Consider the following 25,429-nt stretch of genomic DNA (forward strand, 5'->3'; position numbering starts at 1 on the left):
CATACATTTTCCCAATCTAAATACTGTACTTGAAAACTTCAAGGCATAATATGAATAATTTAGGAGGGATGGCGTCTCCCTGTCTAACTACTTTTTTTATTGGAATTTTCTCACTATCTTTATATAGTATTAGGATTATTGTACTTCCTATATAGATATCTTCAAGTATTCTGGCAAAAGATCCATTAATTTTTAGTTTTTTACGGACTTTCCTTACTACTTACGTTTTGACAATTTCAAAAGCTTTCTCATAATCTCTAAGGGCTATAAATAGCAATTTGACATACTCTGTTGATTTTTCAATTAGCTGGTTAATTACATTGATATGATCAGTTGTCAAATAACTACTTCTAAAGCATGATTGCTCTCTTGGTTAATCAAATGTATATATACATAAATATACTGTATCATCATCATCATCAGCCATTACTAGTCTACGGCAGAACAAAGGCCTCTGACATGTCCTTCCACTTGCATCTGTTTATGGTTTTTCTATTACAGTCCTCACCAAAAAACTTTTTTAGTTCGTCAATCTATCGTCTTCTCTTCCTTTCCCTGCTTCTTTTGCAATCTCTAGGGACACATCTTATTATTCTTAATGTCCATCTATTGTCTGTCATTCTTATTATATGTTCTACTCATATCTATTTCTTTTTCTTACATGTTAGAATATCCTCTACTTTAGTTGACTTTCCTATCCATGTTGCTCTCTTTCTATCCCTTAGTGTTATTAGCATCATTATTCTTTCCATAGATATTTGAGTTTTAATTAGCTTATATTCCAAGGCTTTAATAGGGCTCTAAAAAGTTTTGGATGCATAATTTAAAACTGGTAGGACCATCTGATTAAATACTTTTCTTTTTAGAGAAAGTAGCACTTTACTTTTCATGATCTTATTTTGTTTACCAAAATCTCTCCATCCAATTCTTACCCTTCTTTTAATTTCGGTCTTATTTCCTACGCTCTGTCCTAATTTCTTATATTCATTAACAAACCCAAGAGGTTCATCCATAACCCTTACCTGTTATCTTTGCATTTTCATTGAACATTATCTTAGTTTTACTTATATTCATTTTCAGTCCTACATTTCTGCTTTTTCTATTCAAAAATTCTATCATTATTTTTTGCACCTCCTCACATGATTCACTAAATAGAACTATGTCATCTGAAACCTTTAGTTGTTAAGATACTAATAGGGAGTATCTTAACAACTAAAGGTTTCAGATGACATAGTTCTATTTAGTGAATCATGTGAGGAGGTGCAAAAAATAATGATAGAATTCATTCCGACATTTTCCCCATGTAAATTCTTAAAAACTACTAAATTTTGTGTAGTTTAAGGATTGCTGTGTAAGTATTGATTGATTGATTGATTTGAGGTTTTCTGGCATCCTGACATCTAAGGTCATTGATGCCATTGCTGTGTGTGTGTGTGTGTGTGTGTGTGTGTGTGTGTGTGTGTGTGTGTGTGTGTGTGTGTGTGTGTACTCTCATGTTTATCAAGTTTTGTTCTTATTGCCTCTTTTACTTTTGCTTTCTTAACAATCCTTTATTTTCATTTAATTATTTTTTACTAAGGAAGATACATGGACTCCTCAGATTTTTTCTCTTTTCAACTCAACTTTTCCTGCAAATCAATTTATCATCAAGAAAATTCGATCAAAACAATACAGAAGAATGCATGGGTGTAGTAAGTGGATCAGAGGAACAAAGGAAAAGTGGCACTATAACAAGTTTTTGGAGCTGCTGGCAAAGATGGCTAAAACACACTACTGTAATTCAAAAGCAAACATTGATATCTAGAATTCTATCATTCAATACTTCCTCAATCTAGGGTAGCTGAAACAAAGAATGCTAGCATTTTAATTAGCATAAACTACTGTTTAGCATGGGATACTTACCAGCAACTTTCAATACACGTCCCTGAACTGCCTTGGGTAGTTTAGATATCAGTGGGGCAACCAAACATATTGACTGAGGTTTGTGAGGCCTGAAAGATGACATAAGAATAAATTATATTATAACCAATTTATTACATTCATATAAAATACCTATGCTTTAAAATTGTGAGATATACCAATGGGAAATATCAAATCAGTGTAATGTTCATACAATATAGTGATACTAATACAAATCCAATCTAAAAAGCAAACATTTGACAATTATTAATGAAAACTGCTAAGGTCTAGAGCAAGAAAAATTCATTATAACATAAGAAAATTGAATTTAAGAATACTATTCATGATTTTATTCTCCAAATTTGAAATTTTATGCAATGACTACCAGAAACGATCCAAGTCAAAATAAAGTATACTGTATACCAATTATACAATATATATCAATTTCTCTATACAGTCATAAATGCTATATATTGTTTGCAAATAAGAAGTCCAGGGCATTTGTCCCTAACAAAGGGAGTGAAAAAAAAGATGTTTTGAGGGAAAAAAAATCCTATTTTTGCAGAAATGCTGCGTCATCTCAAATTATTTTCTTGTTAAATCAAATAAGACATTAAAACACCACATAAATGTCTCCCCCTACACTAGGCCCAGTGTTTCAATGTGCAAGGCATGGATTTGATGTTTATAATGGAGACCCATGGGTTTAGGTTCTGCTCAATGTGTCACAGCACCTCCAATACTGAAAATCATCAGTCAACAGATGATACATTATTACCGAGAACCAATACTAATATTGGAAACAATGATACTTGTGCATTACTTTCGCCCAGCCTCCATCTTATTATTGATTATTGTAAGTCATTCATCAACGCACACACAAATGCTCTTCCGAGCTCAGTAAATTGCTAAGTTCTACAAATACTGTTTAATTAAGTAACAGGAACCAAGCTCTGATTTAGTTATTCACTATTTTTAACATAATCTTTACTCCATGATGTTCCACCCAGACAGACATCGGGACAAACCTGAATTCCTACAGGAGGCAATCGAGGAATGTGAAGTTAATTTTTCTGGATTCCTATCAAATTAATACCCAGTGAGCAGTAGAGTACTCCAAAGGAATGTGTTGTCCCTGGTGTCATTTATGGATCTTGCTTTCATATCAATTATTATATTTGTTAAGTGTTGTGCCCTTGTAATTTTTGGCTAACAAAACCTTGTATATTCTAATTAGGCAGCATTTTGGTAGTCACCTTGGGGGCATTACATCTTAGTAGGCTAAATTCTGACTAAAGTTTATATTTAGATTATACAAAATTTAGGTGAAGAAACTTTTAACCTCACTTGGGTTAGGGAAGGGTGTGGGTTTAATTTTGTTCACAAAACCTTTAAATGACACAGTTTGGTGTCTTGTGTTTTCTATGAACTGGACAGATGATAATGTCAAAGTGAATAACCCACAAATTTGCATTAGCCTTTTTTTGCTATATTTTTAATATTACATATTATTATCATTATCATTACTCACTAAGCTACAACCCTAGTTGGAAAAGCAAGATGCTATAAGACCATGGGCTCCAACAGGGAAAAATAGCCCAGTGAGGAAATAAAACAAGAGAATCAATAAACTACAAGAGAAGTACCGTATTTTCCGTGTGATAAGACGCTACAAGTGGTAAGACGCACCCTTAAACTAGCGAGGCAGTTTTAGAAAAAAGAAATGAGGATTTTAAAAACTTCTTAGCAGAAATACATGGTCAGCGACTCTAGCATGATTATTGTTTGGCACAGTAACTTTTCTTATTTTGGGTATACTATGAAATGTTCAAGTTAATATTTATTAGCTATATGCCTATTATCCCAATTCTATTACATATTCTTATAAGAAACAACTAAACGAGTCGTAGTTTCCACCAAAACTACATGTTTACTCATAGTGCTTGGTGTTTTGAGTGTTGTTTACATGATGAAAGCAGTGTTGCCAAAGGTTCTTTATAAAATTTTGGTAAAGATGTAAAATTCTAGTAATAGTTCCAAAATTCCTTACACCCTATAAATTTTCACATAAAATGTAGTTATTGATTAAAGAAATCTATATATTCTTTTAGGTCGAATACTTTCGCTACAGTTTATGAGATTTTGGGTCTAGTTAATTTTCTGCTAACTTGGTAATAATGCACTCAACTAACAGAAGTTTTTTTCCAAGGACGTATTCAGGAACTGTCTGCTTTTATTATTTCGGAACTCAGGCAACAAAGGCATTATCAATCTATTGCTTTATTACAAAATATCAACAAAATATGAGAAAATAGATATATACTGAATAAACAACTAATATGTCATACTATCGTCTGCTACGAGATCACTAGTTGGCATGTTTACTTGTGGAAGGGGGTTAGCGAGTCATCAGCTGATTACCAAAATAAACAAATAATTTGCTACTGTACTTCGTTAAATGAAGTGCAATATAAAAATGAAAGAATTTATATTATATGAATGATAATTGTAGGTTTATATTCTATCTCTCGTGAGTTTGAGTGTTTGTATGTCAATAGTTTGGTGTTTGAGGTGTGTCAAACTCCCCTATACAACTTTTTCTTAGTGTTAAGACGCAGGCTGATTTTGGGGTGCATTTTTTGTGAAAAAAGGTGCGTCTTATGACACGGGAAATACGGTAATTAACAATTGAAGTAAAATACTCCAAAAACAGTAACAACATTATATTATATCTTTCCTATATAAACAATAAAACCTTAAAAAACACAGGGGTGACTGGGTCAGGGGATACGCACAGGGAACACCCAGGAACGGGGCAACGCGTCTTTTGGCCCTAGGGTTGCCCTAAGATAGGAGGGAGGACACACATACACTGACCACGCCCTTCACACTAATATCACCAAGGGAGACACTGGCACTTAGGCCTTACAAAAGAGGTAACCTTAGCTACCTGCTCCCTAACAAGTCATAGAGGGCCTACCTGAAAGACCCAAGGAAAACCAAGCCTTCTTCGAGTCAAACTCATTGACAACGGTATGCACAAACAGAGTAGTCTCTCCAACATCCCATGGTGTGCAATGAAAACTTGGGAAACCCTGTATGCCACCAGAATCTGAAAAGCCCTCTGACGTAGCTTTAAGGGCTCTTTGCTTCTTGCACATATTTGCCAAGGGGTGAGCTAGGAGAATAAACAGAGTAGAGGTAGCATATGCACTCAATGAGCTAAAGGAAGAGCAAGGCTCTCTTCCTAACCACTCAAAGCATATGCCTGTCACTGAACAGTAGGAAACAACCTACACTTGGCACTTTGGGATAATTGCGAACAATCAAGCCCATGGGTCTCCCTTATACACGAGTTCCTGCTTTCTACATTGAGAAAAGGCCTTTTTTTTTGGTATTTTTTGTTGTATTGGTTTCTCTGTTCTAACCTTTGACAGGAAAGTCCTTGAAAATCAAACAGCATATAAATCCAAAAAAATATTTTAATTATAAAAAAAATTTTGAATATACTTACCCGGTGAATATATATAGCTGCAACTCTGTTGCTCGACAGACAAAAAAACAGTAAAACTCGCCAGCGATCGCTATACAGGTTGCGGGTGTGCCCACCAGCGCCAACTGTCGGCCAGATACCATACTCGATGTAAACAAAGACTCAATTTCTTCTCATCCCACTGCGTCTCTATTGGGGAGGAAGGGAGGGTCATTTAATTTATATATTCACCGGGTAAGTATATTCAAAAATTTATTTTATAATTAAAATATTATTTTTAAATATTTAACTTAGCCGGTGAATATATATAGCTGATTCACACCCAGGGTGGTGGGTAGAGACCAGTTAAATATGTTTACATCGTATGAGCTAAGAGTTTTTATTTCATTTTGGAAGTTATCAATATAACAAAAACAAAATAAATAGGTACCTGGTAAGGAAGTCGACTTAGACGATTACTCTGCCTTATAAGTACAGTGATACCTCGGTAGTCGAACGACTCTATACTCGAACAATTCGGAGTTCGACCAAAATTTTCGAGAAATTTTTGCTGAGGTGCTCGACCAAAAATTCGGTACTCGACCAGCCGAACACGTGACGACCGCATGGGCTTTGTGATGATCGCGCCATCTCGGCCACTCTCGCTTGTTCGGGAAGCATCAGTTCTCTCGAGAGCGTCACTCAGACAACGCGCGATCAGCATTCGTTGTGATTTAGTGATTTTCAGTGCTTTTAATTGCTTTTTTAGCTTTCATAATGAGTCCCAAGAAAGTAATGAGTGTTAAGGGGAAGGAGAAGAGGAAAACAGTGCGAACAACGATCGAGTTGAAGAAGGAAATTATAGCGAAATATGAGAATGGTGTACGAGTGTCCGATTTAGCGGTAGAATACGGAATGGCGAAGTCGACCATTTCTACGTTTTTAAAGCATAAAGAAATGATTAAGAAGGCGAATGTTGCAACGGGAGTTACGGCGGTAACTAAGCAAAGGCCACAAGTGATTGAGGAGATGGAAAAGTTGCTTTTAATATTTATTAAAGAAAAACAGTTGGCCGGGGAAAGTGTTAGTGAAGCGTTCATTTGTGAAAAAGCGTTGCATATCTATGAAGAATTAGTGAAGAAAAGTCCGAGTACCAGTGAAAGTGATTCATTTACATTTAAAGCGAGCAGGGGTTGGTTTGAAAAGTTTCGTAATAGAACAGGTATTCATCGTGTTACTAGGCATGGGGAGGCAGCTAGTTCGGATCAAATTGCAGCCGATAAATACGTGGGGGAATTCGATCGGTACATAAATGAACAAAATTTGATCGCACAACAAGTCTTTAATTGTGATGAGACTGGGTTATTTTGGAAGAAAATGCCAGCCAATACGTACATTACCAAGGACGAGACGAAGATGCCAGGTCACAAGCCAATGAAAGATAGGCTAACATTGTTGCTGTGTGCAAATGCAAGTGGCGATTGCAAGATCAAACCCTTGTTAGTGTACCACTCGGACAACCCCCGGGTGTTCAAACGAAATAATATTTGTAAAAGTGCACTACCAGTTATGTGGCGCTCGAACACTAAATCTTGGGTCACAAGACAATTCTTTACTGAGTGGATAAACGAAGTGTTTGCCCCCCAGGTTAAGGCTTACCTCATTGAAAAGAGCTTGCCAATGAAATGTCTTCTGGTTATGGACAATGCTCCTGCACATCCTCCAGGTCTCGAGGATGACTTGAAAGAAGAATACAGCTTTATCAAAATCAAATTCTTGCCCCCCAATACTACTCCCATACTCCAGCCCATGGACCAACAGGTCATTTCAAACTTCAAAAAACTCTATACCAAGGCCCTTTTCAGAAAGTGTTTTGAAGTGACCAGTGACACGAAGTTGACCCTAAAGGAATTCTGGAAGGAACACTTCAGCATCCTCAACTCTGTTAACATGATTGACCAAGCTTGGCGAGGTGTGACCTATAGGACATTGAACTCTGCCTGGCGTAAGCTGTGGCCATCATGTGTCACAGAGAGGGAGTTTGAAGGTTTCCAACCAGAGGCGGGTCCAAGCACTGCTACCCCTGTAATTTCTGATGACACTGATGTCGTTGAGGAAATTGTTGTCATGGGCAGGAGTTTGGGGCTTGAGGTCGACAAGGATGATATTGATGAGCTTGTAGAAAGCCATTCTACCGAGTTGACTGTGGAGGAATTGTTGCACCTGCAACAACAACAGCAGCAGGATCTGATTGTGGAGCAGGAATCTTCAGAAGAGGATGAGGTAAGGGAGGATGTTCCAAGTTCTCTCATCAATGAAATTTGTTCCAAGTGGGCAGATGTGCAGGCTTTTGCTGAAAAATACCACCCAGAAATTGCAGTAGCAAACCGGGCAGTGCATATGTTTAATGATAGTGTCATGTATCATTTTCGAAGAATACTGCAGAGGAGGAAGAAACAATTAACAATAGACCAGTTTTTCACAAAAGAAAAGAAAGCTGCTACATCAAAGCCTGTTTCTCCTCCAAAGAAGAGACAAAGAAGAGAAGAAACCCCTGAAATAGATCTGCCCACCCTTTCATTGGAGAGAGAAACAACTCCTGAAGGAGAACTACCCCGCCACATCATGGAAGGGGACTCTCCTTCCAAGCAGTAACCTCCCCCTTCCATCCTCTCCACATCCATCCCTGTATGCCATCGAACCGCTGCTCAAAGGTATGTTCACTACAGTACAGAAAATGGTTTAAAATTGTTTTATTTTAGTACAGTAAATGGTTTAAAATTGTTTTATAGGATTTTCTGACCAATTTCATACACATTTAGATAATTATTGTTGTTTAGGTACACGTTTTATTAATATTTTGGGCCTGTTCGAGTGCTTGGGAACGGAATAGAATATATACCATTATTTCTTATGGGGAAAAAAAATTCGGTACTCGAACAAATCGGAGGTCGAACACGGATCTCGAACGGATTATGGTCGAGTACCGAGGTATCACTGTACGTCTTCCTTACGGAGCCTCGCGATCCTCTTAGAATGCTGACAGACCCCTAGGAGCTGAAGTATCAAGGGCTGCAACCCATACAACAGGACCTCATCAAACCCCTAATCTGGGCGCTCTCAAGAAATGACTTTGACCACCCGCCAAATCAACCAGGATGCGAAAGGCTTCTTAGCCTTCCGGACAACCCATAAAAACAACATTAAAAACATTTCAAGAGACAGATTAAAAGGATATGGAATTAGGGAATTGTAGTGGTTGAGCCCTCACCCACTACTGCACTCGCTGCTACGAATGGTCCCAGTGTGTAGCTGTTCTCGTAAAGAGACTGGACATCCTTCAAGTAAAATGACGCGAACACTGACTTGCTTCTCCAATAGGTTGCGTCCATTATACTTTGCAGAGATCTATTTTGCTTAAAGGCCACGGAAGTTGCTACAGCTCTAACTTCGTGCGTCTTCACCTTAAGCAAAGCTCGGTCTTCCTCACTCAGATGTGAATGAGCGTCTCGTATTAACAATCTGATAAAGTATGACAAAGCATTCTTTGACATAGGCAAGGATGGTTTCTTAACTGAACACCATAAAGCTTCAGATTGGCCTCGTAAAGGTTTAGTACGCTTTAAATAGAACTTAAGAGCTCTAACAGGGCATAAGACTCTTTCTAGTTCATTGCCTACGATCTCCGATAAGCTGGGAATATCGAAAGATTTAGGCCAAGGCCGAGAAGGCAGCACATTTTTGGCTAGAAAACAAAGTTGCAGTGAACAAGTAGCTTTTTCCGACGAAAATCCGATGTTCTTGCAGAAGGCATGAATCTCACTGACTCTTTTAGCCGAGGCTAAGCATACCAGGAAAAGAGTCTTAAGAGTGAGATCTTTCAGGGAGGCTGACTGTAAAGGCTCAAACCTGTCTGACATGAGGAATCTTAGTACCACGTCTAAATTCCACCCAGGAGTAGCCAAACGACGCTCCTTAGTGGTCTCAAAAGACTTAAGGAGGTCTTGTAGATCTTTATTGTTGGAAAGATCTAAGCCTCTATGCCGGAAGACCGATGCCAACATGCTTCTGTAGCCCTTGATAGTGGGAGCTGAAAGGGATCGTCCTTTTCTCAGGTATAAGAGAAAATCAGCTATTTGGGCTACAGAGGTACTGGTCGAGGATACAGAAACTGACTTGCACCAGTCTCGGAAGACTTCCCACTTCGATTGGTAGACTCTAATGGTAGACGCTCTCCTTGCTCTAGCAATCGCACTGGCTGCCGCCTCCGAAAAGCCTCTAGCTCTCGAGAGTCTTTCGATAGTCTGAAGGCAGTCAGACGAAGAGCGTGGAGGCTTTGGTGTACCTTCTTTACGTGCGGCTGACGTAGAAGGTCTACTCTTAGAGGCAGACTTCTGGGAACGTCTACTAACCATCGAAGTACCTCGGTGAACCATTCTCTCGCGGGCCAGAGGGGAGCAACTAACGTCAACCTTGTCCCTTCGTGAGAGGCGAACTTCTGCAGTACCTTGTTGACAATCTTGAACGGTGGGAATGCGTAGAGATCCAGATGTAACCAATCTAGGAGGAAGGCATCTATATGTATTGCTGCTGGGTCCGGGACTGGAGAGCAATAGATTGGAAGCCTCTTGGTCAGCGAGGTTGCAAAGAGATCTATGGTTGGTTGACCCCACGTAGCCCAAAGTCTCTTGCACACATCCTTGTGGAGGGTCCATTCGGTTGGAATTACTTGCCCTTTCCGACTGAGACAATCTGCTATGACGTTCAAGTCGCCCTGGATGAACCTCGTTACTAGGGAGATGTCTCGATCTTTTGACCAGATGAGCAGGTCCCTTGCGATCTCGTACAACGTCAGTGAGTGGGTACCTCCTTGTTTGGAGATGTACGCCAAGGCCGTGGTGTTGTCCGAGTTTACTTCCACCACTTTGCCTTGAAGGAGATACTCGAAGCTTTTCAAGGCCAGATGAACTGCCAACAGCTCCTTGCAGTTGATATGCATGCTCCTCTGACTCGAGTTCCACAGACCTGAGCATTCCCGACCGTCCAGCGTCGCGCCCCAGCCCAAGTCCGATGCGTCCGAGAAGAGAACGTGGTTGGGTAATTGAATAGCCAGGGGAAGACCCTCTCTTAGGTTGATATTGTCCTTCCACCAAGTCAGACAAGACTTCATCTTTCCGGAAATCGGGATCGAGACCGCCTCTAGCGTCTTGTCCTTTTTCCAGTGGAAAGCCAGATGGAATTGCAGAGGACGGAGGTGTAGTCTTCCTAGTGATACAAATTGCTCCAGGGATGACAGCGTCCCTACCAGACTCATCCACAACCTGACTGAGCAGCGTTCTTTCTTCAGCATCTTCTGGATGGAAAACAGGGCTTGATCTATTCTGGGGGCCGACGGAAAAGCCCGAAAAGCTTGACTGTGAATCTCCATCCCTAAATACAGAATAGTTTGGGATGGAACTAGCTGCGACTTTTCCAAATTGACTAGGAGTCCCAATTCCTTGGTCAGATCTAGAGTCCACTTGAGATCCTTCAGACAGCGACGACTGGAAGAGGCTCTGAGAAGCCAGTCGTCCAAATAAAGGGAGGCTCGGATGTCCGATAAGTGGAGGAATTTGGCCACATTCCTCATCAGCCTCGTAAATACGAGAGGAGCTGTGCTTAGGCCAAAGCACAGGGCCCGAAACTGGTAAACCACATCTTCGAAGACGAATCTCAGAAAAGGTTGGGAGTCTGAGTGAATGGGGATGTGGAAGTAGGCGTCCCTTAGGTCTAGCGAGACCATCCAGTCTTCCTTTCTGACCGCTGCTAAGACTGACTTTGTGGTCTCCATGGAAAACTTCGTCTTTGTGACAAAGACATTCAGAGCACTGACGTCTAGCACCGGTCTCCACCCTCCTGTCTTCTTTGATACTAGGAAGAGACGGTTGTAAAACCCCGGTGATTGAAGGTCCGAGGCTTTGACCACCGCTCCCTTCTCTAGCAAAAGAGACACTTCCAGTTTCAGGGCTTGTCTCTTTTCTTCCTCTCTGTACCTGGGAGAGAGATCGATGGGGGACGTCGCTAGAGGGGGTTTGCGTACAAAAGGGATCTTGTACCCCTCTCTGAGCAACTTCACAGATTGTTGATCTGCGCCTCTCTTCTCCCAGGCTTGCCAGAAGTTCTTGAGTCTGGCTCCTACTGCTGTCTGAAGTTGCGGGCAGTCAGACTCTGCCCTTAGAGGACTTGGATCCTTTCCTCTTCCCTCGCTTCCCTTCGGCACGAGCACCTCCTCTGCTGGAGGCTCTGCCACGAAAGGGCGGAATAAAGCGAGACGCTGGAGTGTCTAACCTCGGTCTAGCAGACAATGTAGGCAAAGGGGGAGCTTTGCGAGCCGAGGACGCAACTAGATCGTGGGTGTCCTTCTGAACTAAAGATAAGGCAATTTCCTTTACCAAGACTTCAGGAAACAGGCACTTGGAAAGGGGAGCAAAGAGAAGCTCGGATCTTTGGCATGGCGTCACTCCAGCAGACAGGAAAGAACATAGAGACTCTCGCTTCTTTAGGACTCCGGACGTGAAAGAGGCGGCTAGCTCGTTGGACCCATCACGGACGGCCTTGTCCATGCAGGACATAATGAGCAAAGAAACGTCCTTATCTGCAGAAGAGATCTTCCTGCTCAGGGCTCCTAGGCACCAGTCTAGGAAGTTAAAGACTTCGAAAGCCCTAAAAATCCCTTTAAGAAGGTGGTCCAGGTCCGATGGTGACCAACAAATCTTCGAGCGTCTCATGGCAAGGCGGCGGGGAGAGTCTACAAGACTTGAGAAGTCGCCCAGGGCAGAGGCAGGAACTCCCAAGCCGAGAACTTCTCCCGTGGCATACCAGACGCTCGATCTAGACGAGAGTTTAGATGGAGGAAAGGCAAATGCTGTCTTTCCTAAACTCTTCTTAGTCTCTAGCCAATCTCCCAACAGCCGCAAAGCTCTCTTGGATGAACGAGAGAGAACGAGTCTAGTAAAGGCAGGTGTGGTAGCAGGCACGCCTAACACAAACTCTGACGGCGGCGAACGAGGAGCCACAGAAACAAAGTGGTCAGGGAACAACTCCTTAAATACAGCCATGACTTTTCTAAAGTCCAATGATGGTTGAGTTGCCTTAGGTTCGTCCAGTTCTGAAGGTTGATCCTCTTGCGGTTCAGCAACGTCCTCATCTGATAGTTCCTCATCCGAAAACTGATGAGGAAACGGCAACGGAGTGGGCAACGTTTGGCTCGCTGAGTCCGGTCGCACTGGTGCATGCGTGACGGATCCGGACGCAACGTCATGGAACTGCTGCACAGTCTGTGAACTGTCAACAACCATGGGTGCGCGAGGACGCACAGCGTCCACCCGAGACTGTTTAGACTGTCTGGGTTGTGCAGTCAACACCATACCGGGTTGCGGAGGTTGACGCACCGCGTCAAAACAAGTCACCTCTGATGGTTGTTGAACGTCCTGAAAGTCAACAACCACCTCCGTGCGTCGCCTAACGTCAACGTGCGGCTGGCAAACCACACTGGGTCGCATCGGTGGGGGTACAACCTCAACTGGTAGACGCGAGAAAGTTACCTCAGCGTCAACAGGACGCACAACAGACCGCTTGGATGGTTGTCGGCCAGAAGGTTCAGCAGCAACCTTCTCCGCATTAAAGTCCTCCATCAAGGACGCAAGCTTGGACTGCATGTCCTGTAGCAATACCCATTTAGGGTCTACGGCAGCAGGTGCGGCAACAGACGGGGTGAGCGACTGAGGCGGTACCGCTTTGCCTCTCTTAGGCGGCGAGCAGTCATCAGATGACGGCAACGAGTCCGAACTGACCCAGTGGCTACAACCGGGACGTTGGACTTGTCCTGAAGGGACCGACTTACGCTTTAAAGGTCGTGAGACCTTGGTCCAAAGTTTCTTACGAGAAACACCTTCGGACGACGAGGTAAAAACGGGCTCTCTCGTCTTACGTTGGTAGGGGCGATCTTGGGGAGATACGCCTGATACCAAAGAGGGAACGTCTGTTCGCTGATCAAGGCCTCTCGAACCCATGCGTCGTACGACATTGCTTCTCCCCTGGGCTTGGGAGCTTGCAAGAGGTCCCGGACTAGGAGGACGACAGGCACGAACAGACGAACCCTCAAGCGCAACACTGTTCACAACACTTTGAGAAACACTAGGCACTTTATCACTTCCCGCGGCACTTTGGCACTTTAGTTCCTTAACATCCGCCATGAGTTGATTGTGGTCACTTGCAAGGGACTCAACTCTCTCCCCCAAGGCATGGATAGCACGCATCATGTCAGCCATCGATGGTTCCTGAGTGCTAGGAGGGGGGTTAGGAACAACCACTACAGGGGAAGGATTAGGTTGAGGGGCATGAGGAGAGGAAAAATCTACCGACCTAGAAGAACTTCTCCTTACCCTATCTCTCTCTAGTCTGCGTGTATACTTCTCAAATTCGATAAAATCGAATTCCGAAAGGCCCACGCATTCCTCACACCGATCTTCCAATTGACAGGTTTTACCCCGACAATTGGAACAAACAGTGTGAGGGTCGAGAGAAGCCTTTGGAAGACGCCTATGACAGTCCCTAGCATTGCATTGTCTAAACTTGGGAACTTGTGAAAGGTCAGCCATTTTGAATTGGTCAAGGGAAAATTCCAAAAAACGATCTAAGTCATCAACAATGAATCCGATACAAAAAAAGAGTTCAAGGATTTATTTGAAGAAAAACCCTGTACAGCGAAAGCTCATAACCAAATTAAAGTACTTCACCAAATATGATGGTAAAAACTCCAGGTTTCAACAGCGAGCAAAGCACGTCCCGTCGACACGTCGACAGAGAAGAAATTGAGTCTTTGTTGACATCGAGTATGGTATCTGGCCGACAGTTGGCGCTGGTGGGCACACCCGCAACCTGTATAGCGATCGCTGGCGAGTTTTACTGTTTTTTTGTCTGTCGAGCAACAGAGTTGCAGCTATATATATTCACCGGCTAAGTTAAATATTTAAAAATTAAGTTTGGGTTAGGTTTGTTTCCCACCAATGTTAACAAATTGTGATCGACATGTGAGGTTAAAATATAATTTCAAAGCCAATTCAAATCCTTAAGCAAAGACTAGACATGTGTGGTGGGGTACTGAGAATTCTATCAATTGTGAAAGCACATGGAGGGAAAGCAGTTGGAAACTGGGTCTAGAAAGTTGCCCAGAAATGTTCTTGTATTATATCTCTCTCTTCTCTCAAGAATTTCTACATCCACTAGGAGAGTGTACCACAGCATAGCTTGTGAGGAAGAGGTAGTGCCATGTAAGAGAAAGTAGCATACCAGGAACACGAGCCTGAGCTGGATGGCAGTGACATCACCTGATAACAGATATAAGGTTGGCATGAACTCGAGCTAGCTCGCAATGACTGGCTGATGGTAAGGTTAAAAAAGCTCAAACTAGTTAGCTGTAACCACACCTGACAGTATTAACACTACTGGCACAAGGTCAAGCTGCCTGGCCATGACCACAGGTGTGTGGAGGATAGTCGTAAATCTGGCTATCATTTTTGGTGGGGTTGTTTGATGAGTAGCACAAACATATCACTGAAAGACCTTAAAAATGTGAGTAATATCCTTATCTGAATGATAAATCACAAAATGCATTCAGTAAAGGAACAGATAACAAACTTGTTTTGAATTACAAGATTTCCCTGACAAAGACTTACATATATGTTCTTACACTATAAATAGCCTACTATCAGTATTGCCCATGGCATAGAAACAATGAGGCAGCTTTACCTGGGTTGCAAGGATTAACTACCCTACTACTGTATAAAATGCACTTAGTGAAACTGGATATTGAATATAAAAGTCTCTAGAAGTTGAGTCACAATAAAGGAGACTTATGAAACAATTATAGCACACAAGCTGAAATTGTAAGCACACAAGCTGAACTTGTAATAAAGCCAAACTATATTAACAATGCAAATTGATTATGAAATCTAGGCTGAGTTTCAAGAATGGCTAATGTTTAATAAGCTAGACATTCCAAAAAGGATGGATAGATTTCAAGATTTTATCAAATCTGAAACCAGTTGATGAACTCTTCTTGACTACCCAAAAATTAATTTTGCAGCACTAATGACAATGAGAAGTAATGGATTGTAATAAATGGTGAAATTTCTGTGAAACAAAAACAAAGCAATCTTGTAGGCTAACTCCAGCATTAGGCTTCCTCAGACAGATACAAAAAACTTTTCCCTAAGATCACACCCATAGAGAGAAAAGAATACAATGATGAGTAATTTAGCAACATGTAATTGACGCAAGTCAAGTAATGCAAACAGAGTCCGAGATGTTCACTTCATAGAGTTGCAGGATAAAAGAAGGTAGAGAGTTAACCACACTAGGTCAGTCCAGTTGTATTAATTTTGTACATTTAAGAGGTGTCAGTATATATTCTTTGTGGCAGACAAGGGAATTTTTTATTGGTGGATTTTATCAAATAATTATTATGGGTAATAATAAAAAGAGTAGTTACTAAAAGTTACATAATACCTTTGTGATGACAGTGAAAGTGAATGGGATGATGTGTTTGCATCATGGCTGAGGTGGAAAACTTCAATGGCTGCCTGGGCAACATTATCGAGCCAAGCATTAAGTTCCTGAGTTTGAGTACGCTGTTGTTCATACATAAGGTGCAGATCTAGCCATGAAATGCGAAGTGTCCACTCATCGAGATCCTGTAAAAAACATATGTAAATAAAAAAAATAAAAAGTAATTATCGGCTTATGCTTACTGCTGGTGTCACAACAATAATCATATTGGCAAAAAATCATATAACTTCAACAGCTGGGATATTATATACAGTAAACATATGTGTTGCTTCCTTTGCACTCATTAAGATCACAATTCTAATATCTGTTAAAATTGCTTTACTAATACCAAAAGGCTAATTATTCTAAAAACATTATACCTTACTCCATACTTGTGTCTAGTTAAGGAGTTATTCTTTGATAATTGAACCAGCATTTTCATTGCCTCTATTAAAAAAAAAACCTTCAAGTCAGTTTTCTAAAATACATTCTCTAAATATATGCTATTATCATTCCCAAATATAAAATCTTCACAGTTCCAGCAACCTGAACAACCAAACTGGGTGAGCCTGAATCCTTTCTAACAAATCACTTAAAACAGCCAATCGTCCAGGTACAAAAGAACTCTTTGCCAAAGAATCCTCAACTATTCTGAAATGTCGGTCACTATCCAGGTGAAAACTTGAGGGCCTCTGGGACTGATACATAGCAACTTGAATTAGTAAGCCTTAGACTTAATGAAATATTGGTATTTCATTGAATGAAAATTAATTGGAATGTGAAAATATGCACATGAGAGATCTATTGAAGACATACAATCTTCCCTTTTATAAAGGCTAAGGGTGTTTCCAATGAATACTTTGTGAGAAGTTAAGGGTCGAGATATCCAGAACTGATCTCATACCCCCTGAAGCTTCGGGGAATAGGAATAATCAGTTGTAAAACACCAGGGCACAGCTCAAGAACTCTTCTATTACATTTTTATCTAGAAGTTTACCAATTTCTAGTTTTAAAATATGTGCCTTTGTTGTATTTCTTAGATAACTTTGAAATAGGATTGGTTCCTTGGACAAGGATGGATTGGAGTATAGATGGATCTGGTAACCCTCTTTGACTACAGCTAGCACCCACTGATTGGAACAAAGGCTCTTCCAAACAAGATAAAAGTAAGAGTCTTCTTTCTACTGGGATTTGCAGGGAAGTACCATCATGGCATTCTCTGATAAGGTCTTTGAGTCCAGCTAGTGTTCAGCCACTGATATAAAAGGAATTCCTTGGCCAAAATTTTCAGGCTATTGAAGCTGTTGACTTAGAAGCAGAAACTGGCTATCCCCAGAAAATTACCTCAAAGTCTCTTTTTCAGTCCTGGTACCCAACTGAGCAATTACGTAATCAATACTATTTACATTCAAAACTGGACCTAAAAGATGGAAACAATCAATTAATTTTTCTGTGACTCAAAAGACTGTCCCCATCATTGAGGCACATACTGTGCTTGCTATCTTCTTTTAATCACAAAACACACAAAGGCTGCTACTGCCTTGGACACCCCATCTAAAAATGTTTTATTTAAAGAAGTCAGAAAATCCAAAAATGAAATTAAAATACTGGTGGCCTACAAGCATCCTTTCTATATGACTAGGAATAACTGCTACAATAGAAACTGCAAAGAAAAGTATTCAAACAACACTTTATACTTTAATACCCATTTCATTAATGCACCAGCTTGTAAAGCCAGTATTCAAAAATTTTCTTCTATTATTATTAATGGTGGGTTCAAGATGTAACAGATATTTCTTATATAAGTCCGAACATCTTTGTGGGCCAGGGGCTTTAACACCTTCTTTACACTTAGAGATGATTTCATCTATTATACTGTATCCAAAATGAAATGGAAGAATTGGGGTGCATAAATATCTTGGAAGAGGCATCCACGAAGAATTGAAAGAATTAGCAGCATCAAAACTTACCTTATACAAATTATTTGGATATTTTTCAGTAATAGGTTTTTGTAAAGGAAGAAAAGGTGATAACTCATCATAGTTAGGCTCTTCCTCTTCATTTTCTTAAGCCTCAAATTTCTTTTCAGATGGATGAACAGATATTATCTAATAGGTTTCCAGGTTGTTTAAACATTTACAAAGGCAGCTTCTGAGCATCACTTTTACATGGTACTCGATTTGGCAGTCAAATTACTATGCAGATAATACTTCTCTCTTTATATCCATCTCCTAAATGTAGCTCTGGCATTGCTGAATCCCTTAAAAGAGATCTAGCTAAACTTAGTGCATGGTGCAAATTATGGGGCATGAAATTGAACCCTAACAAAACTAAAAGTATGATTGTAAGGACAGTGTCTCCTCAACATTCAGATTTTAGCATTGATAATATTTAACTCTATTATACGACTTTTTTAAGTGTGATTCTTGATAGCAAATATACTTTTTAACACATTAGGTCTGTTTCTTCTTAAATTGCACAAAGAAAAAAAAATTGGTTTACTGGGAAAGTTTTCTAAGATTTTCGGTGATCAATCTATTCTGAAGAAGTGTTCCAACTCTTTCCTTTTCCCTTATTTCAAGTATTGTTGTCCTGTCTGATCTCCAGATGGTGAATCTCACCTTACTTTGTTGTTGAAGGACTTAAGACTTTGTCAAATTTCTTATTCCTGATCTAGATATCAATCTCGGGCACAGTCATTCAGTTAATTTTTTATGCATGTTGCATAAGATATTTCATAACTCTGACCATCCTTTGCACTCATATCTTCCCAAATAGTACCATCCAGTACAAAATACTAGGTATGCAATTTATTCCAACATTCATGCTTTCTACATCATAAGGCTCAATCCTACACGGTATTCTCAAAGTTTTATTCCAGCTATGACCAGACTGTGGAATGATCTTCCTAATTATTGTTATTACAACAAGCTAAGCTACAACCCTAGATGGAAAAGCAGAATCATATTAGCCCAAGGGCTCCAATAAGAAAAAATAGCCCAATGATGAAAGGAAACAAGGAAATAAACTACAATATAAGTAATGAACAATCAAAATGAAATAATTCAAGAACAGTAACAACATTAAATTAGATCTTTCATATATAAACTTTAACAACTTCCAAAAACAAGACAAAGAGAATTAAGATAGAGAACTATAACCCAAGACAGTGGGAGACCATGGTAAACAGGCTATAGCACTATTATTAACATTATTATTATTACTTGCTAAGCTACAATCCTAGTTGGAAAGCATGATGCTATAAGCCCAGGGGCCCCAACAGGGAAAATAGCCCAGTGAGGAAAGGAAACCAGGAAAATGTTATTTTCATTAGTAAAATAAATTTTTGAATATACTTACCCGATGATCATGTAGCTGTCAACTCCGTTGCCCGACAGAAATCTACGGTCGGGATACGCCAGCGATCGCTATACAGGTGGGGGTGTACACAACAGCGCCATCTGTGAGCAGGTACTCAAGTACTTCTTGTCAACAAGAACTCAATTTTCTCCTCGGTCCACTGGTTCTCTATGGGGAGGAAGGGCGGGTCCTTAAATTCATGATCATCGGGTAAGTATATTCAAAAATTTATTTTACTAATGAAAATAACATTTTTCAATATTAATCTTACCCGATGATCATGTAGCTGATTCACACCCAGGGTGGTGGGTGGAGACCAGCATACATGTTAACAAAGAAGCTAAGTATCCCGTATTTCATTTTATTAGTTATTCAAAAATAACATAAAATAAATAAGTACCTGGTAAGGAAGACGACTTGAACCATAACTCTGCCTTTATTAAGTACGTCTTCCTTACTGAGCGTAGCGGTCCTCTTAGGATGCTGAACGACTCTTAGGTGCTGAAGTATAAAGGGCTGCAACCCATACTAAAGGACCTCATCACAACCTCTAACCTCGGCGCTTCTCAAGAAAGAATTGACCACCCGCCAAATCAACAAGGATGCGGAAGGCTTCTTAGCCGACCGTACAACCCATAAAAAGTATTCAAGAGAAAGGTTAAAAAGGTTATGGGATTATGGGAATGTAGTGGCTGAGCCCTCACCTACTACTGCACTCGCTGCTACGAATGGTCCCAGGGTGTAGCAGTTCTCGTAAAGAGACTGGACATCTTTGAGATAGAATGATGCGAACACTGACTTGCTTCTCCAATAGGTTGCATCCATAACACTCTGCAGAGAACGGTTCTGTTTGAAGGCCACTGAAGTAGCCACAGCTCTCACTTCATGTGTCCTTACCTTCAGCAAAGCAAGGTCTTCTTCCTTCAGATGAGAATGTGCTTCCCTAATCAGAAGCCTGATGTAGTAAGAAACTGAGTTCTTAGACATTGGAAGAGAAGGCTTCTTGATAGCACACCATAAGGCTTCTGATTGTCCTCGTAAAGGTTTTGACCTTTTTAGATAGTACCTAAGAGCTCTAACTGGGCAAAGTACTCTCTCCAGTTCGTTCCCCACCAAGTTGGACAGGCTTGGGATCTCGAACGACTTAGGCCAAGGACGTGAAGGAAGCTCGTTTTTAGCAAAAAACCGAGCTGCAAGGAACATGTAGCCGTTTCAGATGTGAAAACTATGTTCCTGCTGAAGGCGTGGATCTCACTTACTCTTTTAGCTGTTGCCAAGCACACGAGGAAAAGAGTTTTTAATGTGAGGTCCTTAAAAGAGGCTGATTGGAGAGGTTCAAATCTTGATGACATAAGGAACCTTAGGACCACGTCTAGATTCCAGCCTGGAGTGGACAACCGACGTTCCTTTGAGGTCTCAAAAGACCTAAGGAGGTCCTGTAGATCTTTGTTGGTGGAAAGATCCAAGCCTCTGTGGCGGAAAACCGCTGCCAACATACTTCTGTAACCCTTGACCGTAGGAGCTGAAAGGGATCTTACGTTCCTTAGATGTAACAGGAAGTCAGCAATCTGGGTTACAGTGGTACTGGTTGAGGAAACTGCATTGGCCTTGCACCAGCTTCGGAAGACTTCCCATTTAGACTGATAGACTCTGAGAGTGGATGTCCTCCTTGCTCTGGCAATCGCTCTGGCTGCCTCCTTCGAAAAGCCTCTAGCTCTTGAGAGTCTTTCGATAGTCTGAAGGCAGTCAGACGAAGAGCGTGGAGGTTTGGGTGTACCTTCTTTACGTGAGGTTGACGTAGAAGGTCCACTCTTAGAGGAAGAGTCCTGGGAATGTCGACCAGCCATTGCAGTACCTCTGTGAACCATTCTCTCGCGGGCCAGAGGGGAGCAACCAACGTCAGCCGTGTCCCTTTGTGAGAGGCGAACTTCTGAAGTACCCTGTTGACAATCTTGAACGGCGGGAATGCATACAGGTCGAGATGGGACCAATCCAGCAGAAAAGCATCCACGTGAACTGCTGCTGGGTCTGGAATCGGAGAACAATACAACGGGAGCCTCTAGGTCATCGAGGTAGCGAACAGATCTATGGTTGGCTGACCCCACAGGGCCCAAAGTCTGCTGCAAACATTCTTGTGAAGGGTCCACTCTGTGGGGATGACCTGACCCTTCCGGCTGAGGCGATCTGCCATGACATTCATATCGCCCTGAATGAACCTCGTTACCAGCGTGAGCTTTCGATCTTTTGACCAGATGAGGAGGTCCCTTGCGATCTCGAACAACTTCCTCGAATGAGTCCCTCCCTGCTTGGAGATGTAAGCCAAGGCTGTGGTGTTGTCGGAGTTCACCTCCACCACCTTGTTTAGCTGGAGGGACTTGAAGTTTATCAAGGCCAGATGAACCGCCAACAACTCCTTGCAATTGATGTGAAGTGTCCTTTGCTCCTGATTCCATGTTCCCGAGCATTCCTGTCCGTCCAATGTCGCACCCCAGCCCGTGTCTGATGCGTCCGAGAAGAGACGGCGGTCGGGGTTCTGAACAGCCAAAGGTAGACCTTCCTTGAGAAGAAAGCTGTTCTTCCACCACGTTAGAGTAGACCTCATCTCTTCGGAAACAGGAACTGAGACCGTCTCTAGCGTCATGTCCTTTATCCAGTGAGCAGCTAGATGATACTGAAGGGGGCGGAGGTGGAGTCTCCCTAACTCGATGAACAGGGCCAGCGATGAAAGTGTCCCTGTTAGACTCATCCACTGCCTGACTGAGCATCGGTTCCTTCTCAGCATGCTCTGGATGCATTCTAGGGCTTGGTTGATCCTTGGGGCCGACGGAAAAGCCCGAAAAGCTCGACTCTGAATCTCCATACCCAGGTAGACAATGGTCTGGGATGGGACGAGCTGGGACTTCTCTAAATTGACCAGGAGGCCCAGTTCCTTGGTCAGATCCATAGTCCATCTGAGATTCTCCAGACAGCGACGACTTGTGGGAGCTCTTAAAAGCCAGTCGTCTGACGGAGCCGGACACAAGATCATGGTACTGCTGCACAGTCTGTGAACTGTCAACCATGGGGAAGCGAGGAAGTACAGCGACAACCCGAAACTGTCTAGACTGTCTGGGTAGTACAGACAACTCCTTATCGGGTTGCTGAGGTTGCCGCACTGCGTCACAACAAGTCACCTCTGCTGGTTGTTGAACGTCTTCCCAGTGACACACTGACTCCGTAAAAAAATCCTCTATCAAGGACTAAGCTTGGACTGCATGTCTTGCAACAAAGCTCAAGGTCTATGGGAGCAGGTGTGGCAACAGACGGGGTTAGCGACTGAAGCGGAACCATTTACCCTCCCTGGAAGCATGTTATGCTTAAATAAAAGTCCATAGGAGGCTAAGCAGCTTAAGGCTCCTCTCCAAATGACAGAGTCCTCAAGGGAATATCAGAAGGAGGGAGAACAGCACTTTCTCATCTACAGGAACCATATCCGAGAAAAGCTAAGTTCTCTCAGTGAGGGTTTCACTGGTGCAAAAGCAGCAGAAAAGAAGGCAACGTATGAAACTGCTTGACAGTCTGTGAACTGTCAAAAACTGAACTGTCAACCACAACAGGAGCGTGAGGACATACAGCACTGGTGTATAAGTAGCAGACCAGAAGGCAACGTCATGTAACTGCATGACAGTTTGTGAGTTGGCAACAACCAAAGTTGTGTGGGGAAGCCTCAACTCCTGCCTGACTAGTTTGCTGCTGGCGAGTGGCGGTAACCACAGTGTGTTGCGGAGGCTGACACACCGTGTCAAAACACGGCAGCTTGTGGTAGCTCCCGCACGGCAACGGAGTGCTCTGTGTGTGGGAGTCATCATACATCTGGCAGGGTTGACTGTGCATGGGTGGAGGAGCTCTCACAACAAGAGTGTGAGAGCAGGAAGCCATGCCGGGCGCACAACCGTGGGAGGTGTAGGCCCACGGGTGCATCGTCAACCTTCTCCGCAGTCGGAGTGTGGGAGCTGGCAACAACAAAAGCAGAGTGCTGGTGCGTGGGAGGGGCTGCGATGGGTTGAGGAGCATGCGGTATGGTATGCAGAGCATGCTGTAAGGTATGCAGAGCATGCTGTAAGGTATGCAGATCATGCTGTAAGGTATGCAGAGCATGCTGTAAGGAATGCAGAGCATGCTGTAAGGTATGCAGAGCATGCTGTAAGGTATGCAGAGCATGCTGTAAGGTATGCAGAGCATGCTGTAAGGTATGCAGAGCATGCTGCATGGGCTGCGGAGAAAGCCGCATAGTACTGGAACCCGGCAGCTCTACAGAACCTTCCCACTGCTGATGCGGTAGCTCACGCATGTTAGCAGATGGTGCAGCAAGAACATGCGTCTGGCAGGGTGGACTGCGCATCGGTGGTGGAGCTCTCACAGGTGGAGGGTGGGAGCAGGCAGCCGCAGTATCTGCTGAGCGCACAACCTCGGCGGGTTGTAGGTTAACAGGCTGCATTGTCAACCTTCCAGCATGATACTCCTGCATGAAGGAGCAAGCTGAGACTGTATAGTCTGCAGCATGGACCACTAGGGTCTATGAAAGACAACAACAAACGGAGCTACTGTCCGTTGTGACTGAGGGTCTAAAACAGCTGGTGCGGCAACAGACGGAGTTACTGCCTGTTGCGGTACCACCTAGCCTCTCTTAGGAGGTGTGCAGTTGTCGTACTGCAGCGAGTCCGAACTGACCCAGTGGCTACACCTAGGCCGTTGGACTTGCGCGGAAGGGACCGACTTGCACTTAAAAGCTGCAAGATTTGGTCCATGGTTTCTGCGAGAAACCTCTTCCGCAGACGAGGAATAAATGGGCTCTCTCGTCTTTGTGTGGGTGGGGTGATCACGTCGGCAACGTGTGTAGATACACCCGAAACCACGGAGGGAAACGTCTGTTCGTCAATCAAGGCCTGAGGAACCCATAAGTCCTTCGACATTACTTCTCCCCTGGGCTTGGGAGCTTGTAAGAGGTATCGGACTAGGTGAACAACTGGCACGAACAGACGAACCCTCGAACGCAACACTGTAACACTTTGCGCATATCACTTTATCACTTTTGATTTTCTGTTTGCACTTATTTCACTGAACTCGAAACTTTAAGTGGTTTGTACCTGAAACACGCAATCCTATCCTTCATTAAAAGGTAGTAATTGCGAAAACAGTATTACAATGTAACAGAAAAACATAATGAAAGATAAAGAATTCAGTGGCTGGAAAAGAGACTAAACACTAGATCAAATAAACTACGTTTAAAATCTCTCACCGCATAAAGCCTGGGAACAAGAATAAAACTCTAGAAACGTTTTACCTTCTTCCCCTATATCGACTAGAGAGAAGAGCAAAAAAAAGGAGAACAACGTTACCCGCTTGAACGAAACGTTTATCCTCCTCTCTCTCCCTCCGTCTCTATCTCTCTCTCTCTCTCTCTAGACTTAGAACCTGAGAGATGAGCCCAATTATATATATCGTTAAAACATATTATTTGTTAAAGGAAAAAAACTGAAAGGTTTCCCAAATAAAAAGTTCCTTTATAGAATTAAAACCATTTAAGCTAAGAAAGAATGAACGAAACGCTAGAATCGGTTTACTCTTACTGCAACGTGAAACCGTGAAATACTCTCTCTCTATCGTAACGATAGAGCGCAAGTTGAACGTTCTGAACGTCAACAACTGCGGAGACTAAACAAAACGTTAGTTCAACTTTGAAAACAGTACGAGACTTATCAAAGAAATTCTTTCAAAAACATTAAAATTAAAATAGCATAAATTCTTAACAGGAAAAACGATATGACGAGCTCAATGTAAATTAACTTCGGTTCCAAGTAAGGACCGCCTACTATTAGGAAAGGTCGCATATAAACAAACATAAAAAAAATAATTTTTATAAGTTTATAATAAAAGGAAAGTTAATCGAAGAGGCCTATAAATGGCGGAGAGATATAAAATAAAAAAAAAATGAAAGAGAGTCTATACTCTCTTCGACACCAACACTTCCGTCTAAGGGAAGGGTCGGCCATTTAAAAGTGAAAGAGAGCCCATACTCTCTTCGTCACCATAATTAAATCAAATTAATTCCAAAAGCTTGCTAAGCTAATG

General features: G+C 42.1%; 1 protein-coding gene across 5 annotated transcripts in view; it reads right to left on the reverse strand.

Annotated features, from left to right (window-relative positions):
* The window catches only part of kto (kohtalo), a 276,697-nt gene that overhangs the window by 80,830 nt on the left and 170,438 nt on the right, over positions 1-25,429 (reverse strand). For all 5 annotated transcript variants that reach the window (XM_068346482.1, XM_068346481.1, XM_068346480.1 and 2 more), the window contains exons 29-30: positions 15,920-16,104; positions 1,903-1,991 (exon numbers count right to left, since the gene is read on the reverse strand). In XM_068346482.1, coding sequence (XP_068202583.1) covers positions 1,903-1,991; positions 15,920-16,104 — 274 coding nt within the window. The remainder of the gene's footprint in view (positions 1-1,902; positions 1,992-15,919; positions 16,105-25,429) is intronic.

Source organism: Palaemon carinicauda, chromosome 22, assembly GCF_036898095.1.
Source record: "Palaemon carinicauda isolate YSFRI2023 chromosome 22, ASM3689809v2, whole genome shotgun sequence".
NCBI classification, from domain to species: Eukaryota; Metazoa; Arthropoda; class Malacostraca; order Decapoda; family Palaemonidae; genus Palaemon; species Palaemon carinicauda.